General features: G+C 39.7%; 1 protein-coding gene across 7 annotated transcripts in view; it reads left to right on the top strand.

Annotated features, from left to right (window-relative positions):
* LIN52 (lin-52 DREAM MuvB core complex component) overlaps positions 1-16595 on the top strand; it is a 44393-nt gene that overhangs the window by 1960 nt on the left and 25838 nt on the right. The window contains exon 6 of one of the 7 annotated variants that reach the window (XM_040559110.1): positions 8365-14379. The exons of 3 other annotated variants lie outside the window; for them this stretch is intronic. In XM_040559110.1, coding sequence (XP_040415044.1) covers positions 8365-8432 — 68 coding nt within the window. In that variant the 3' untranslated portion in view covers positions 8433-14379. Of the gene's footprint in view, positions 1-228; positions 2008-2322; positions 3442-8364; positions 14380-16595 lie in introns of those variants that run through there. 3 more of the 7 variants (XM_040559107.1, XM_040559113.1, XM_040559109.1) reach the window with 3 other exon arrangements.

Raw genomic sequence — 16595 nt, 5'->3', positions numbered from 1 at the left:
ACAAGTAGTTGGAAAAGTGTGTTGGTGGATTTGGTAAATATCTCACCACTGCGGTGGTGCACTAGGAGATCTTCTGATGGGGAAGTGTGCTACCCTGAACAAGTCTACCCTGGTGCAACGAAACCTAACATTTAGAATTTCTTATCTTTGGGTTTTGACTTCTATTTTGAATATTAAGGTCTAGTAATGTGATAAGATAACGCAGTAATTTGTGACCTTCAAAAACAGGGAGAGGGCACCTGCAGAACAGAATGCCTACTTCTCCAGCTTACAGCCTATCTGCGTGGGGGAAAATATCCTAGCAGTAATTACCAGATATCACTTTGACTTACATTTGACTTAAATAAATCAGGTAACTTTGCTCCACTTCCTGCGCAGATGCTGAAGCTATTTCTCAGAATATTTGTGGCAGTACTTGTGTGAAACTTCATGTAATACCTACACGTTGAACCTTTTACTTGTCAGCAATTAGTGCCCATGCTGCTTTCTGGTTCTGTAGTTGCTGTGTTTTTTCCTATAGTCAGCTGTAGCGGGAGGTGCTGTCAGTACATAACTAAAATTGACCTTCATTCATCCCACTTACCTACAACCAATTTTTATCAATTTTTTTGAAGCTGTTGCTTTCATCATCACATTTGGGACTTTGTTGTGAACAGATTGATCCAGCTTTGAAGATTTCAAGGGGATTGTGCTTCCTTTAAGCACTACCTGTGCATATTGACACATTTAACTTTTTTTTTTTGCTTAATTTTGGCTTATCGTAGACATTAGCCGCAGTTACTCTTGGGCTATGCGCAGAGCTTTGAAAGCTTACTGACTGTAAGCCTAGAATGCTCTAATGCTTTTTTATCAACAGATCATTAAGACTGTTTGAACACACTCCCTGCACTTAAAAAATTATTGTACTTTCAGTGCTAATGTCTTTTAAGATTGTAAGAAGCATTTAGGGGAGTAGAAGTTATACTTTAACAAAGGAAATCTTAGTCAAATACAAAGACTGGCTGATTGACCTGTAAGCCTGCAGCTTAACTGAGAAAGCCAAGCAGCTTTGCTATGCTAAATGGAGTTTAAGCAGAGCCTAAGTTACATCAAGTGAACAAAGCTTAGCAATTTTTATGTTGCATTTATTTCTATTTATTTTTACTGAGAACAAATAAATATGAAAAGAAGACCAAGTGAGGAAAAAACATTTGAGGTCTGAGAGCTATAACCATTAGTCTATGGTAACTGATTTCTTGAATTTCTAAGTCTTATGAAAGCTCTCTTCGTGTTTGTAACTACTTGTTGATGAAGTCTACTTTCCTTTAATCTGTAACATATGTAATGCTTTGTATGTCATAACATACACATTTATTTTAAGAAAACTTTCACAGAAAATGAAGTGCTGAGTTTGAACAGGGCCTCTCAGGACCATTTTTTCCAATACTGTCTTTAAGTTATTTTCTCTTGCAGACTTAGATAAGTGAGAAAACAAGAAATGTAAAAAATATCTGTTTATTAAAGTTAAGAGACTTGTGGTTTTGGTTCAGAGGTACATGATTTGATTATATCTTTGTATATTGAAATGCATTACTCCATGTTTTTATGTGGCTGATCATTGAAACTGCTTATCAAAAACAGGATTAAAAAAAACATCCTGACCTATCTCCTCTAGATGGCAGCATGAAGCTTCTCATAGCATTCTTGATACTTCTTAAAATTGTACACTTTCAGTCATGATTTGAAGTTCGTTTTTCCCAAGACATTTTTTGACACATTTCCTGTTCTAAATGTGTACCGTCCTTTTGGCAGTACTTTCACAGGTTTCATCTGTATTATGTGAGAAACAATCCTGCTTCGTTGTGTCAGCAACTTATTCGCTTTTCCTTCCAATGCTCCCCATCTACATTTTAATTCCTTTGTATTTTCAAAGGCTTCTGTGTTTGTCCAGGTTATTTATGAAATGCTGTTCAGGACCAGAACGATTCCTGCAGCACTCCATGACAAATATACCAATTTAGTGACTTTGTATTTCTGTTGTGAGGTCTGTTACAGAACCAGTTCACAGCACCCTTCTTATAAATTTGTATTATAATTCATGAGGCGAAGTGACATGTGGGACTGGGTACCTCTTCAAAAGCTTTCTTTATCAAGGCAGTATTCTGACATTAAAATTGAGATCTGAGCAGTGAATTTAACAAGATATAGTTTGAAATTAATAATTAATTATATGCCTTTTTCTTAAATTCTGATGAACTGCCTTAGTATTTTGCCTGGGACCAATGGAAGGCTGATATATTCCTAATCATTTGGGTTATTCTGCTTATTCTTTAAAAATACTAGTGCAGGTTCTTCAGTCTTTGGGAGCATCTTGAGTGGTCCAGCGATTACTGGCAGTCAACATCACTGTCCACAGAACCGTTTGGCAAGATATATTAAAAATACAGGATGCAAGTTATCAACGTCTGATGACATAGAGTTAACTCAGAAGAACGTTATGATGTCTACCTGCGCTATCGAGAAAGGAAAATGTTTTCATGAAATGTTTTCATCTGTGACATAATGTATAAGCTATATTTCTAGACAAATACAGGAAACAAAACTATACTACTGCTTTTCTCTAGGAATGGTTGAATACTACATGGATTCCACATTCTTATGTGTAGTTCCATTTGTCCCTAGCTTTTTGGCCATGGATTTCTCTGTCTCTTTTGCTTTCCTGTGCTTCTCACAAATGTATGCTCTTTGTAACTAACTTTCCTCCTCTTTTTCCTGTAGGCTTACCTTTACTTTCTATAACCTGGCCTATTTTTTGTTGAATGCCCCTTGGTTTCTGTGAATCAAATTAAATTGTTAACATGACTAGATTTCTCTGTTGGGTGAAACTGAATAGACTTGCCCTGCTTTGATTGTAACACTAAGTTCATCAAACAGCAACTAGAAACTTCAGAGGTGACCTTTAATGTCAGAGGTCTCGGATGCAGCAAATGTCATTCGAACTGGGATAATGCTAACAGCTTCCTCCGGTATTTTGATGGGCATTTCAGGAGTTGAGCACCTTGCCCTCTGTTAAGATTTCTGTGTAGTGTGGCTCGCATCTGTTTGGACTACACTAGCTTTATTCGATAACACAACAGTCTCAGAGTTTGGGATGATAATGTCACAATTTGAGATAGACATTTGCCACCTGAAACGGTTAATGCAATTTTTGGTAATGCCAGTTCCCTCCTCCTTCTCTGAGGGAGCAGTGACTGCCTTCTGAATAAGGTAGCTGTTGATCTTTCCAGTTGTTTATCCAATTCCTCCAGCTTCAGTGGTACCCAGTGAATTGAGTTCATAATTGCGTAAAATCAATTGCTGACTTGGCTTTTTTCTTCATAGCTTAAAAGGCTTATGTTTGGCAGATACCTTGTAACTATACTAAGTTTTTTTTTTTAACCAAATAAATGATGAAAGAGCGTGTTTTTTTGTTCTGGCTGCATGTTCTCCCAAACATTCATTTCCCTTTTACTAAGATGCAGGCCATTAAACTGCCTATTAAAGATGGACTAATCTTCCATAATTCAGAGCTTATTTGCACCACAGAATAAAGCATAGTGTTCTTTAAAGTTTTTGTTTGTTTTGCCAAACTTTGGAACAAACCCATTTGTAAAAGGATAAAGTAGGTAGGATGGAGAAGCAGAGAAAGCATTGCGTCTCTGAAGGAATGTGGTTGTCCAGAGACTTCTGGAAAGCCCTGCTATGAATTTCCAACATCTTCAGGTACCACTTGGTAGATTAGTTCAGAAGTCCTGAAGTGTATATATGCCCAGTATCACAGCCACGCTTCCTGTTTATAAAATCTCACTGATGCTAGTATGATTATCAGGCTGCTGTGCTGTCATACTGTAGCTTCAGCAATGAAGTTCATTAGTATAAGACTTCCTGAAAAGCCTGGTCTTTTAAAGGCCTGATATATTTGGAAAGGGGAAGGTAATGGTGCTTGTATGTAGCATCTGTCTTAAACATTAGAAAATTTGGGATAACTAACCCCACAAACATGAATACCTCTTATAATTTCCCTACCAGCAGTGTAAGTCTATAATTTTGTTAGATTATATTTTCATTTGGAATTGGAGCTGTTTCGTGCTCTGCTTCCTGTAAGATTAGGAATGTAAGAGACTATATTTTCCAATATCAAATCCTCATACTTAAGAGCAATGTGGCTGAAAATATTCAGCCAAGTGTCCCCCGTAGTTTTGTGTGCTGTGGTTTTCACTGAGCTCTATACGCTTTGCTTCTATTTTCTTCCGTGCAACACCTGTTTATTTTCCATATGTGTTCAGCATGTGTAAGCAAATTGAATAGCTAGTGTACAGTGGAAGAGCTGCTTGATGCTGGCTGTCAAGGGCCCAGGAATTATGCCTGGGTGCTGTGGGGGATGTCAGTCAGGATTAGTGATGGTTTTCATTACTATGAAGAATGAGGAAGCGACTAGGGGTTTTTAGCCTGGAGGTGGACAATTGGTGCGGTATGTGGAAAAAGGTCTGTAAAACCAATGAATGCAGAAGTGGGAATGGGGAACAACTCTTCACTTTTTTTTCAAAGTATGGGAGCCAGAGAGAACAAAATAATGTTAGGACAAAATCAGGGAGGTTTCACTGTCTAGTATAGTCAAGAGCTCATTGCCTCTGAAGGTTGTGGGCCCAGAGTTACCTTATTCAATCAGCGAGACAGATTATTGGATGATAAATCCATCAGGAGTGTCTGACCACAAAGAGGTCACCAGTGGCTTAGAAATCTTGGAGACTCAAAAAGCTGGGAGAGATTACGAGGCAGGTTGGGCTAGGTGCTTGCCCTGGTCTTATGCTCTTCTGTAGGTATTTGCCATTTGCACGTCGGAGATGAGATGGTGGGGTAGAATGACAGATTTTATTTTTCGTTTTGAATTTTAGTAATAGGCTGGACTGTAATGCATGGTAGTTCAGCATCTGCTACCAGAAATCACTGAGGTGTCCCTATATTGGAGAGAACTTTCCAGAGACTGATGGAGGTAGGAATGAGGAACAGCTACTCTGCTCCCAAGGTAAGCTGTCCTAGGCTGTGAATTGTAGCCCTCTGCAGCTTCACAAGCCTCTGAAATTTCTGGAAAATCATACAGGGAGTCCCTCTGAACTCCAAGCTAGTTACAGATTGCCATTCTTTCTCAGATTGGTAGTCTTCAGTTTTTCATTTCTCTCAGATAAACGCTGTCATACGTGATCTCTTGCCTGCAAGTTCAGCTTTGTTGTAGGTTTGGAGAAGTAGAGCACTTCCATCTTTTTCCTCTTCCCTTAAGCAGAATTTAACTGTGGCATATTTTGAAACGCTTACTTCTTAGTTCTGGCTGTGATCCTTGCAGCCTGCTGTTGACATGGATAATTTCAAAGCTGTTACAGCTCTTCCCAACATGACTGAACGTGAATTCACTTTTTTTCTTTTTTTCTTTTTTTCTTTTTTTTTTTCCCCTTGATGTTGATCACAGTTAGGATAGGTTTAAGTCAGAGACTCCGTACTTTGTCTTTGGTAGATTGTGTTATTTTTAAGCTTTAAAAAACAGGACGACACCTCATTTATCATTAAACTTGGACTTCGTGTAAGCTGTTGGATTAGAATGGAAGTAAGGAAAGGAGGGAGGACTGTTTATCACCTTACTGAAACATCTTTCATTTTCTGTAATGGATCATCTTTTCAAGGAGTGTCTATGTGTAGTACCAACATACGTTGCATAAGGGTTGGACCAGATGATCTTGGAGGTCTTCTCCAACCTAAATGATTCTGTGATCTATGTGTGCATTGTATGGATACACACATTGCCTCCTCTACACACATTGCCTACCTCTAGGCTCCATGCAAAACTAGTGGCCAGTGTACTCCAGCAGACTTAAACAATGTTAATGATGTAATTGATCAGATAAAAAATATTTACTGACCATTACTGCTCTTTGTTTAGTCCTGAGTCAATTAACGGAGGCTTTTTAAGCTCAGAAGCCTTACTTTACATTTGTAAACATGCCCCCTACTTAGTGCAGTACAGTTACTAGTGTCTTTTCTAGTTGGCTAGTGCCTTTTCTAGACTGTGTACACACTTGTTTGTAACAAAATGTTTCAGATTCTTACATTTTTAGGAAATCAACAGATTAACAGGTATGTGTAAATAAAGACGGTTTTAATATTTGGGGTGTCAGTGGGGAGTCTGTCTCATAGAATCATTAAGGTTGGAAAAGACCTCCAAGTTCTTCTGGTCCAACCATCCCCCTACAACAATGTCACCCACTAAACCATGTCCCTAAGCACCACGTCCAACCTTTCTATGAACGCCCCCAGGGGCGGTGACTCCACCAGCTCCTTGGGCAACCCCTTCCAATGCCTGACTGCTCTTTCTGAGAAGAAATGTCTCCTAAATTCCAACCTAAACCTCCACTGTCGCAGCTTGAGGCCATTCCCTCTAGTCCTGTCAGTAGTTATCTGCGAGAAGAGGCTGACCCCCAGCTCCCCACACCTTCCTTTCAGGTGGTTGCAGAGGGCAATAAGGTCTCATGATATCTTCTGGAATCTCTCATGTCAATCCATTTTGGTAAAAGCTGTATGTTGCCAGCTTTTGCTCCCTTTCTGCAGTCTGGGAAGTTGCACAGAAAGGGAACTGGTTTCTCACCGTTTCTTATTGATCAAAATGAGGATTTGGAATCTATCCAGAAGAGCAGACTTTGCTGAACATGACTGTTTCCTTGGAGAGATAAGAAATGGTGGAGCTAGGGAAGGAGACCAACTTGCAGAACGAAGGAGGAAGTGAAGGAGGATCGCGTGATGTGGATACAAGACAGCAAGAATCTTGGTGCTAGTGATTAGGAAGATGCAGCAATGTTCTCAGTATCTTGACTGCTGACAAAAGAGTAAGGAGGACGGTCACTTTTTCATTGGTAAAAGCCAGCACCTCCAGAAGTGTAGCGCTTCTTGTGCTAGTGTGTCCATTCGTCTAAAACAAGAAGGAAGCGAATGTGTTCTGGAATCATCTATACTGTTCCTAAGTATGTTGGACTCGGAAGAGAATATTTCATGCCAGATCTAGTGCTCATTATGTCCTTAAGGTTAAAATACACTATTTGTTGTTGTGATGTGGGCTATCCTGCTTAGGAGGGAAACGGTTCGAGGCGCATGTGCTTCGATATGCCTCCATGTAATATTTCTGCTCTGTGAAGAATTTTCTTTGTAGCAACTGTTTTTCTTGGTCAGTTCCCTTACATTTTGCTGCCTTGCTGAATGAATTTTCATTGCATTTCAGCTTTGCCTGAAAGCATATTTCTCTCTTATTTTGTTATTTAGTACTGTGTTTGCAAGGACTTTGTGAAATAGTATATACATCGTGCTTCAAAGCTTGAAGGCAGAGTTTTATAGCCGGACAATAAAATTATGTTCTTTGGACACTGCATTTCTGTAATATGCAGTTAGCATAAGGATTTACTTAGTTGAATTAGTAGACTTCTCCCAGAAAATGTCTCACATTATGGATGGTTAGTTTGTGGGTTGGGAAATGATCAGAGGGTATTTCGGGAACTATACAATCGATGGAAATGCTAATGCTTGGTTTTGTTTTCCTTACCAGTTATGTGCTTTCTGGAAAATATACAGAGTTAATACAGGCTGTTTTCGATTTACATTCATAGTAATTCTCAGTCATTACTTGGTTGTTTCAGAAAGGTGAAAAGACCACTTGTTATCTGTTAGGGTATTTATACGACCCTGTCACTGTAATGTCCAAGCTGCCATGATTTCCATGTGAAACCTTGGCCTTTCTCCTGATTCTCTTTATTTCCTCCTCCCACACCGTAGATCTGCTTCATTTTAATGCACAGTGATATGGTAAGAGGTACTCTGCATCTGCAGAGGGACGAGGAAATCACCTTTCCTTATACTGCTCGCTGGGTGGTTTATTTACTGGCAGGATTCTTCCTGGTGGAAGAGTGAGACATCAGAATGCCAGCCTGAGATTGGCATTCATACATGATCTGTGAATTGGCTAATTTTGACATGTAGGTAGTTAAGAAATAATTACAGTCAGAGGAGTCATGACCTCAACTTTTCATCATCTCCATTGGCTTGTGCCCCAGTTTGGAAGTGAGGAAGGTATAGGAAGTTTTAATTGTACCTGTGTGATTTATCCTCAGTCAGCTCTTTAATTTCTTCTGGCTGTCTGAGGTTTCCGACACGCTGTAAATTTCTCCAACTTTTTCATTATCTGCAATTTCTTTATGACTCATGAATCGGAGTGGAGAGAGAGTGTGGATTTACAGCAGAGATAAACATGTCCATAAAGTCTGTATCTGTGTCAGTAATTGTACTGCTGTCAGTGACTGTCCTGTTTTACAGGTCTCTCTTGGGAGAGGAACACGCTTTGCTACCAGTGTCAGAGAAGTGTTCGCTTTGATTTGCATTAACTTGCCAGGAGATTAGGTTGCAATGGTGAGGATGGAAATTGAGTCTGGACCTTGGCTGCTATTGTTTTTTTTAAATAAGTGGGTGTGTGGTTGCCCTCTATGTGCAGAAAAAAAACAGCAGGTCCAGACTGTTCCTAAATACAAAATCAGGGAGATGCAGTCTACTGATGATATAAAATATGATATTAACCATATGCATAAATTGTGCATTCTTACCATAAAACAAATGCTGTATCTAGGTAACTGTCATATTATTTAAAAAATGGAAAAAAACATTGCATGGATCTTTAGGATGTTTTCTGTCTGCTTGTGAAGTAGAACAAATATTTCTCTAAGCTTCAAGAAATTTCTGCATCTTAGCTTTCTTCCCCCTGCCTTATGCCGAGGGGAAAGAGCTATTGTGGACTTTGATGGAGGGTACTAATATAGCACCCTAATCTCCAGGCATTGATGAAGATGCCAGCTTGCTGCAGAAGGAGGTATATACTGGGGGAGCTTGAAGAGGAGAAAATTCTGAAAACTCTCTTAAATATGTCAAAGTTAAAACTTCTGCAGTTTCTCTCTGCAGTTATTTTCTGTTTGATGTCTGTTGCTGATACTTTTATCAGTATGTATTTACATGCTATATGTAGAATCTTCTGTTGTTAATAATGTAGTTTGGGTTGGATTATTTGTGATTTACTAACTTTCGTTAACATTAAATATGCAGTTGTTTTCTCTCAGAAGTATTTTTAAAAATTGGAAGTGACTGTGAAAACCGAACTTTCATTATGTCAGGTATGCATTGAGAGCCCCAAATGCAGCTCACTGATATTTTACCAAGTCTTGGATGTATTTTTCAGAAGGGAGATCATAATAAATAGTATCTGTGATTATCTGTGTAAATAGTTTTTGACTATTTACCGTCGCACAGATGTAGGAGCATTAGGAATGTTAAGATAACATCTGCCCTTGTGTGGTGGTTAATCCTGAAGCCTAATGTTGGAAGTACAAAATGGAGCTTTTTGAGTGTTTGACAATATCCACCTAGGTCTAGTAAGTGGGTTGCCAAAGTTAGGTGTAAGGACCGTGTGCTAAGTGGCCAAATACCTGGCAAATAACTGTGCTGTTAAAACTCCTCTTTATCTTGAAGGACAGCGCTCGGTGCAACAGCAGTTCTCCATAAAAGCTGAGTTACTCTGTGATGCTTTTTACCTGATCTTTATTGAAATGTCTGTGATATGTGTCTTTCCTTTTCCTTTCCTCTCATCCTTTTCCTCTCCTTGTTTATGTTCCCAGTCATAGTTTGTGTAGGTGTGTGATTTTGGTAAAACAAAGGTACTTCATCCACTGCTTCGTACTACTTGCCTTAATTTTAATTAGTTATTGGATGGATCCTTAATTTTACATTGATGGAGTGAAGGTTGATACAGGTACTTTCCATAATTAGGAGAAGGGAGGGAGCCTTTGCAGTGTTAGTGGGGAGGAAGAGATCCGATTAATCTGGAGACCAGCGGAACAAACATATTTCTTTAAAAACTTTGTACGCGTTCACCGGATCTGTCACCATTAGTTTTCTGAATGATTTTTAGTATGCTTATCAAAACAGTAATTTGTGCTTTGTGAGGACATCTGGAGTATTAGTGTTGGTCAGCCAAGCAGTTGGGGATGTTGTTCAACTACCAGGGTGACTGTGCAGCCTCCATTTTTGGGGATTTTCCAGGCCTCACTGAATAAAGCCTTGAGTGATGCAGTCTGACCCCATCATTGGCTCTGCTTTGAGTAGGAGACGTCCTGAGCCCTTGTAACCCAAATCATCCGGTGATCTGATGATTCTCTGATGTAAGATCTTTTCTAGGAGTAAGTTAATTCGAAGCCTGTATTCCCCAATCTCACCTGAACACAGCACCAGGCGGTTGGTTCAGCTCAGCAGCTTTGAGCAGGAGATCTCAGGTGGGACTCTTCTGGTGTGCCTCCACGTGAGCTGCCTGGTTAGGAGCAAGAAACCTAAGGATTTTTATATGAAAGTGATGGCTTTCACACTTTTGGGGGATGAGAAATGATCTTTCAAATACTTCCATCCACAGAGTGGATTATGTCTGGGCAACTGAGGCTGGGGAACCTATTTTTCTTTATGTGGAGGTACAGTGCATTCAGTATCACTCTTTAAGCAGAGGAAGAGAATAATCCTCAATGTATCCAAAGGTTCTTGTGTGTCTCAGCTCAAATGAACAGTGAAACCAACATCACTTGTGTAGACAAGCAGGGGGGTCAATGGGGCTTGACTGAAGAGCTTTTAGCCACAAAAGTAAGGGAATGGGCTGTCACATTAAAGCATTTCTACCTGCCACATGCTTGGCACAGAAAGAAACATGACTACAAACAAAATGTTCTTACATTATACTGTCAGAAGCCTATTTTTTGCTACTCTCATTCTGACAGGATAACTTGTAGACTACTGTCAGTGGAGGAATTGAAGATGGGGGAAAGTTTGATCAAGCATAAGGTTATGTGCATTTTTCCATTATGGTTTAAGAAACACAAAAATGCCATACAAATCTTGGGAGATGCTCTGGCAGGGACTTTAAAACCTTTGCAACTGCTCTGTATCTATTATTTAAATGTCTTTGCCTTTTCTCCCTTTATCCAATTTTTTTTTCTGCTGCTTCCATGTTATTAGAACATTTCCTCTGTATTTACAGATAATGGAATTATTATCCCTGTATTGCTTCTGAAATGTTTTCCTGTAGCTTTTGACTTCTGGCAGGAGTGAAGGTTACTTCCGCACTGTGGAATTTTCTTCCACACTATGGATAGTTGGACCTATTTGCAGGGTTGCAGCTGATCCTAGTGAAAATCTCACCAGGATGTGGCTTTGGAGACCTTGGTTTGGTTTCTGGCATGACCGCTGTTCTGCTTGGCCTTTTTGTTTGCCTTCTCACATGCCCCTATTTCTGCAACTAGACAGTGGAGTTCATGGTAACTTTCTTTTGCAACACAGTGGAAAAAGATTAAAAAACAACAAACAGCATATGAAGCCTGAGTCATTACATATCTATTCTGTATGCTGTTCTCTATCATCCCCTGCTTGCTCCTATTATATGCCACGGGAAGGCATGGTTAGCATATTGTGTCTTTACTAGAAGTAAAATGAGATTGTGGTAATGAAACAGATCCTACTATCAAGTGTGCTTTGGCCTGGAGCCTAAGTAGGGTACCTAAGAAAAACAACCCTATTTCCAGCTGTTTGCAGATGTCATATATGAAAATATTTCTATTTGCAAGCTGCATAAAGGTTAAAAATTGTTAGCATAACAGTTAGTCCATACTAATACCAGGGATTATTTACCTGTTTGTGGCACATTGACCTTCTCGGAGACAGTGGAGTTGCTCGGTATGTAAGGATCAGTCCTGCTGTTTAGTTCTGCCAGCATTTGTGCTATGAGAAAGGAAATACGGTGTACTTGTGGAATAGGCTGGGATGTTGCTGGGGTATTGCTCTATTCCCTTCCAGTTTCCTCTGGTTTGGATCAGGTGGTAATATGTACGAGGCTACGTGAAAATCCTCCCAGCACTTTATTGTTTTATTGAGTGGTTTCAGTTATTTCTGAGCTTGAAGTCTTCTACAGGATCTATCATGGACTTGCCTCTTGCATCACCAGCAAATGCTGTGAACATCCCCTGCGTGTAATGTTGCTAGACCATGTCTGATAGTATCTGTCTCTTATTGCCTCATTAGCTTGTGAGCATTAGAACAAGATAAAAATGCCCTCAAGCCTCTTATCTGATGATTGTCGTAACCTTCTGAGTGCCATTAGTTTAAGTTTGCAATCAAACGCTTCCCTCGAGTATAAGGAGCGCTGATTAAACCTGAAGTGTCCCCGGGGGCTTTTACAGCTGTCGTGGGGGTGGTGGCTGCCCCTCTCCAAAAGGGGAAGGGGGGCTGCAGGTCCCGGTGGGGCGGCCACTCCGCAGACCTCCACGTGGCTGCCCCAGCTGTTCCGCTTTGCCTAATGAATTGTTTTACAAGGAGAGGCTGGATATTGTCATCACAAGCTGCCTTCCCCGGGGACCGAAGCCAGCCTGATAATGACTAATGTTAGTGATAGTAATTGAAGTGTGATGGCTCTCCAGGGACTCTCGCACACGCGTAGAGCTGTCAGGCACTTGTGGCTGGTGCAGTCCCGTGAATACCCCCGAAATGCCTTTTAATTGCTTGACTTTCATAACTAGTTCCCATATATCTCCTGCCGAAATACACATTTTATGGGGGGAGGGAAAAGAAACGGAGGCCTCTGCTCTGACTCTCCCTGTACACGTCGAGTTTATTGCCCTGATGCGTTGCGGATGAGGATGGCTGCGTGTTCTTGTTCCTCTCCAGTCCCAGTGTGAGCCTGCTCTGTCGCTCTGCACAGGTGTGTACAACTGATTTCACCTGAACATACCTTTTCTTTTATGTCTCAGCCCTGTCTTCTCTTGTATTGATCCTTCACTCGTGGAGGTTGTACTTGGTTATGAAAGAACACAATTTTATTTCAAAAAATAAAAGAATCACTGGTATTAATAGTGTGGAAATAATGCTGCCTATTTGCAATTTGTTAGGCGTCACAACAAAGGAGTAAAACAGAAAAACAATCTTGTAATAGCCTAGTATATCTGTGCATCCCGATGGGACTAGAGTTTATGGCCATGAGCTTTTGGGGTTTAGGACAGAGAGCAGACCAACTTACATAAAACAGTGAAAATTTTCTGATAATTTTCTTCTCTAGAAATTCTTTATTGAATATAGCAGTGGGCTTGAGACAAAATATAGTAATATAGTAAAATATAGTAATAAATATAATATATATATATATATCCCAGTGGGCTTGAGATAGAAATAGCTGGAAGGGGGGGGGACTGTGTCCCTCACTGCCAGGACAGCAGCTTCTGTTTTTTCAGCCTTTTTTATTTCAGTGCTGTGTTGAGGTGGGCAGATGAAGCCCATTGGGTCAGAGGAATGTTTTCTGCCAGAAATATCATGATCACAACATTACATCAATTCAGAAAACAAGTTCTAAGAAGAACACGAGGATTGCCACCGTCAGACCAGTGTCCTTTCAGTATCCCGTCCCCTGACATCGGGCTTCAGCCCTGTGAAGACCTGCTCGTTGTCCTGCATAGCCACAGAGGAGCACAAAGAGAGGTTTCTTGCCAACCCTGCCAACAGTGGTTGGTGCACTCCCTGAAATGTGAAGCTTCTAGAGCTTCATTTCTTAGCAAATATATCTATTTCTACATTATTAGGTAGTCCTTTTTCAGGATCTTGTTAAATATAACAGGACAATGCAAAATGATTTTTAATTAAAGAGCTAATAATTGCTTGAAAGCTTACTGATTTTTCCCAGCTATATCCATTAGTCTAATAATGTAAGACATAATCTCCCTGTAAAACTTGATTTGCTTTTATTTCATCTTATGAGGTTTTTTAGACTGACTTTATTATTTTTCCTCTTTTTTTTTTTTTTGTATTAATTCCTATACGGTTTGTCCTCATTAAAGAGATTTGACTTCACTGGCTGTGAAAAAAAAAACCAACAAACTTCTTGTTTATGAGTTCATTGTATCTAGCGTGATACTGTTGCACTGGACTGAGAGCTCTTGTGGCTTTGCTCCTTTTAAGGCTGGTCTTTTCTGAGAGCCTCTAGAGTGAAAATAACAGGTCTCCTCTGTTTCGGTGCTGGCTAGGACAGAGGAAGAATGTGTGTGCCTTGAGGAAGCTGTGAAAAAAGAATGGATTTATTCACAGAGCTGAATGACCAAGGAGGGGAGATAAGAAAAGTGAGACCTTGCCAATTCTTTTGCACCTTCTCTTAGGAATGAAATAGGAAATGGAAACATTTTCCCCATTATAGTTGAGGGTGCTCAGAAGTGTGTATTTACCAGACACATAGCAATCACATAATACTGGGAGATCCTTCTCAAGTTCCACCTGACAGCTGGGCTGTTTGCAGTGGACTATCTTTTGTGTATACTCCTGGCTGCTGGGCTAGATCTCTATCAAATATGAATCCAGCAGATTATATTCCCATTTTTTACCATGAAAGTGAAGCTGGAATATTGCTTCTGGGCAATCTGATAGAGCACGAACTCTAAAACCTCATTAGAGTGGTGAGACGATTCCTGTCTCTTTCTCTTTTTCCTGAGTTTACATAGATTAGGTTAGAGATAACAGACTTTTAAGAAGAGTCATATTAGGGAATGAAGTGGTAGATTATGGTTTTGCCTGCAAGATATGAAGAGAAATTAAAGATGCTTACAGTAGTTCTTCCAAAGGATAAAATAGCTGAAGGTAGATTTTTTTTTGATAGGATGATCATGAGACAGTGGAGCAGATGTTTAAGGTCAGAAAATAAGGCAGGAATGTGCAGGGAGGGGAAGGGAGTGAACTGAACCTTTTGGTGCTTTCTTTTTTGTTTAATATTTGTGTTTAGAAGACCCAGCTTGGCCTGAGTCAGTGTGAAGAACTTTGGTAAATTCAGGACAAGTTAAAATAGGTTGTACTAATTCATTCTAGCCACTTGATGGATTTAAGTGGTGATGGTGACGTTATTACTCTTGCTTGCCTGTTACTCTTTAGGTGTAGCAACCTCTGGTTTCAGGTCTATGGGCAGTCTTCTGAAAAGACTGATTTCAAGACAGCATTTTTGTTTGGGTTTTAGAACATCCTAAAAATGGCATTCTAGGAAATGCAGCCTGAAAATGAAACCCAGCCTGAAATGTGGGAAAGAAGTACAGTGTAGAAGGTCAAATGAAACCATTATGATCATGTGGCTAGGGGGCTTTGAATTAATTTCTTGTCTGAATTCCCTTGTTTTAAAACTGTCTTTTAGGGGAAAAAAAAACCTGTCTTCCTAAAATGAATTAATAGTGTTGGGGAATTCACTACATGCCTTTTTTTATAAACTGCTACCTATCGCCTGCTTCCCTATTAAAAATACAACTCAATTCAAATGTAAATTTATCTGGGTGCTAAGACATTTTGAATTGTCTCCATCTGTACAGGAAGGTTTTGTTGTGTCTTTTTGAGCTCTAACTGGAGATCAAAAAAGGGTGCTTAATGCCATTGCCAGCGGAGTAAACATACTACCTCTTCTCATCATATTCATTGCAAGTTTGTTCTTCACCTCCCCCTTCCAGTGAAGTGCTTGCTCTTAGAAATTTATTTTAGTAATAAAACATTACTTTATACATCCCCATGAAAGCATGTTTGAAGGCTGTTTGTGGATTTTTTGAAAGTGTTCAAGAGCTTGTTCCCTGAGCACACTGCAAACTCTTATCATGGTAAGTCGGAATTAACACACAGAAAGTTAGGCTCATAAATTTCAGTGTTAACTTAGGCTCTTAGGATATGGCAACAGACCTGTGGTTGGTATGCTGTGCTTCAGATATCTGTCCCCAAATGCTATGTATTGTTGGTTGGTTCTGAAAAAATGGGTGGCTTTATTCTTTCAGAAATTTTATTCTTACAGAAATCTTTGCTCACGATGAGGAGAGAATAAAGATGCATTTACTGCTCTTCAGAGTTGTAACTCTTGACAGTAAAGCTAAACGAGATAGTTCAGTTACTTTCCTATGATTTATCTGATGGCTTTTTACTGTAATTGGAGAGATGGGAATAAGGAACTCCGTACTGTGTAAGTGGAGATTTTCCATTCTTAATTTAATTTCGAGGAGATGTTTTTACTTAATAGCTGCTACAGCACAAGGACAAGAATGTAGATAATGGACAGGGGTCTAATATTGATTAGCCAAATTTCACTTGTGTGTTGTTTTTGAGCACTGTTTCAGCAAATTTCAGCAGAATATATTTTAGTCTTCTGTGTAGAAATTACCTTACATTGATTGGGTGCTTCCACGTGGAGAGCTTTCTGTGCTACAGGGCATATATCCACAATTCGTTTAAACTGCATGAAGTGCCAATTAATTGGGTGCCGGTACACTTTACTCTAAAATCCGGATTTCTGGATATTTGGTGGTGTTCTACCAATACCTGTATGACTTAAGCCTCTCTGTATGTACATGCATGACATTTCTGAAACCTGTTGTTATATTTTAAAGCTTTCTATGTCCAGTGGCAATTCAACAAATAACTACTCCCATTTTCTCCAAGTTAAAACGTGATTTCTGTTTTCTCCCTCTAGA

The sequence above is a fragment of the Cygnus olor genome, chromosome 5 (assembly GCF_009769625.2).
Source record: "Cygnus olor isolate bCygOlo1 chromosome 5, bCygOlo1.pri.v2, whole genome shotgun sequence".
NCBI classification, from domain to species: Eukaryota; Metazoa; Chordata; class Aves; order Anseriformes; family Anatidae; genus Cygnus; species Cygnus olor.
This window is presented reverse-complemented; position numbering and strand designations above follow the sequence as displayed.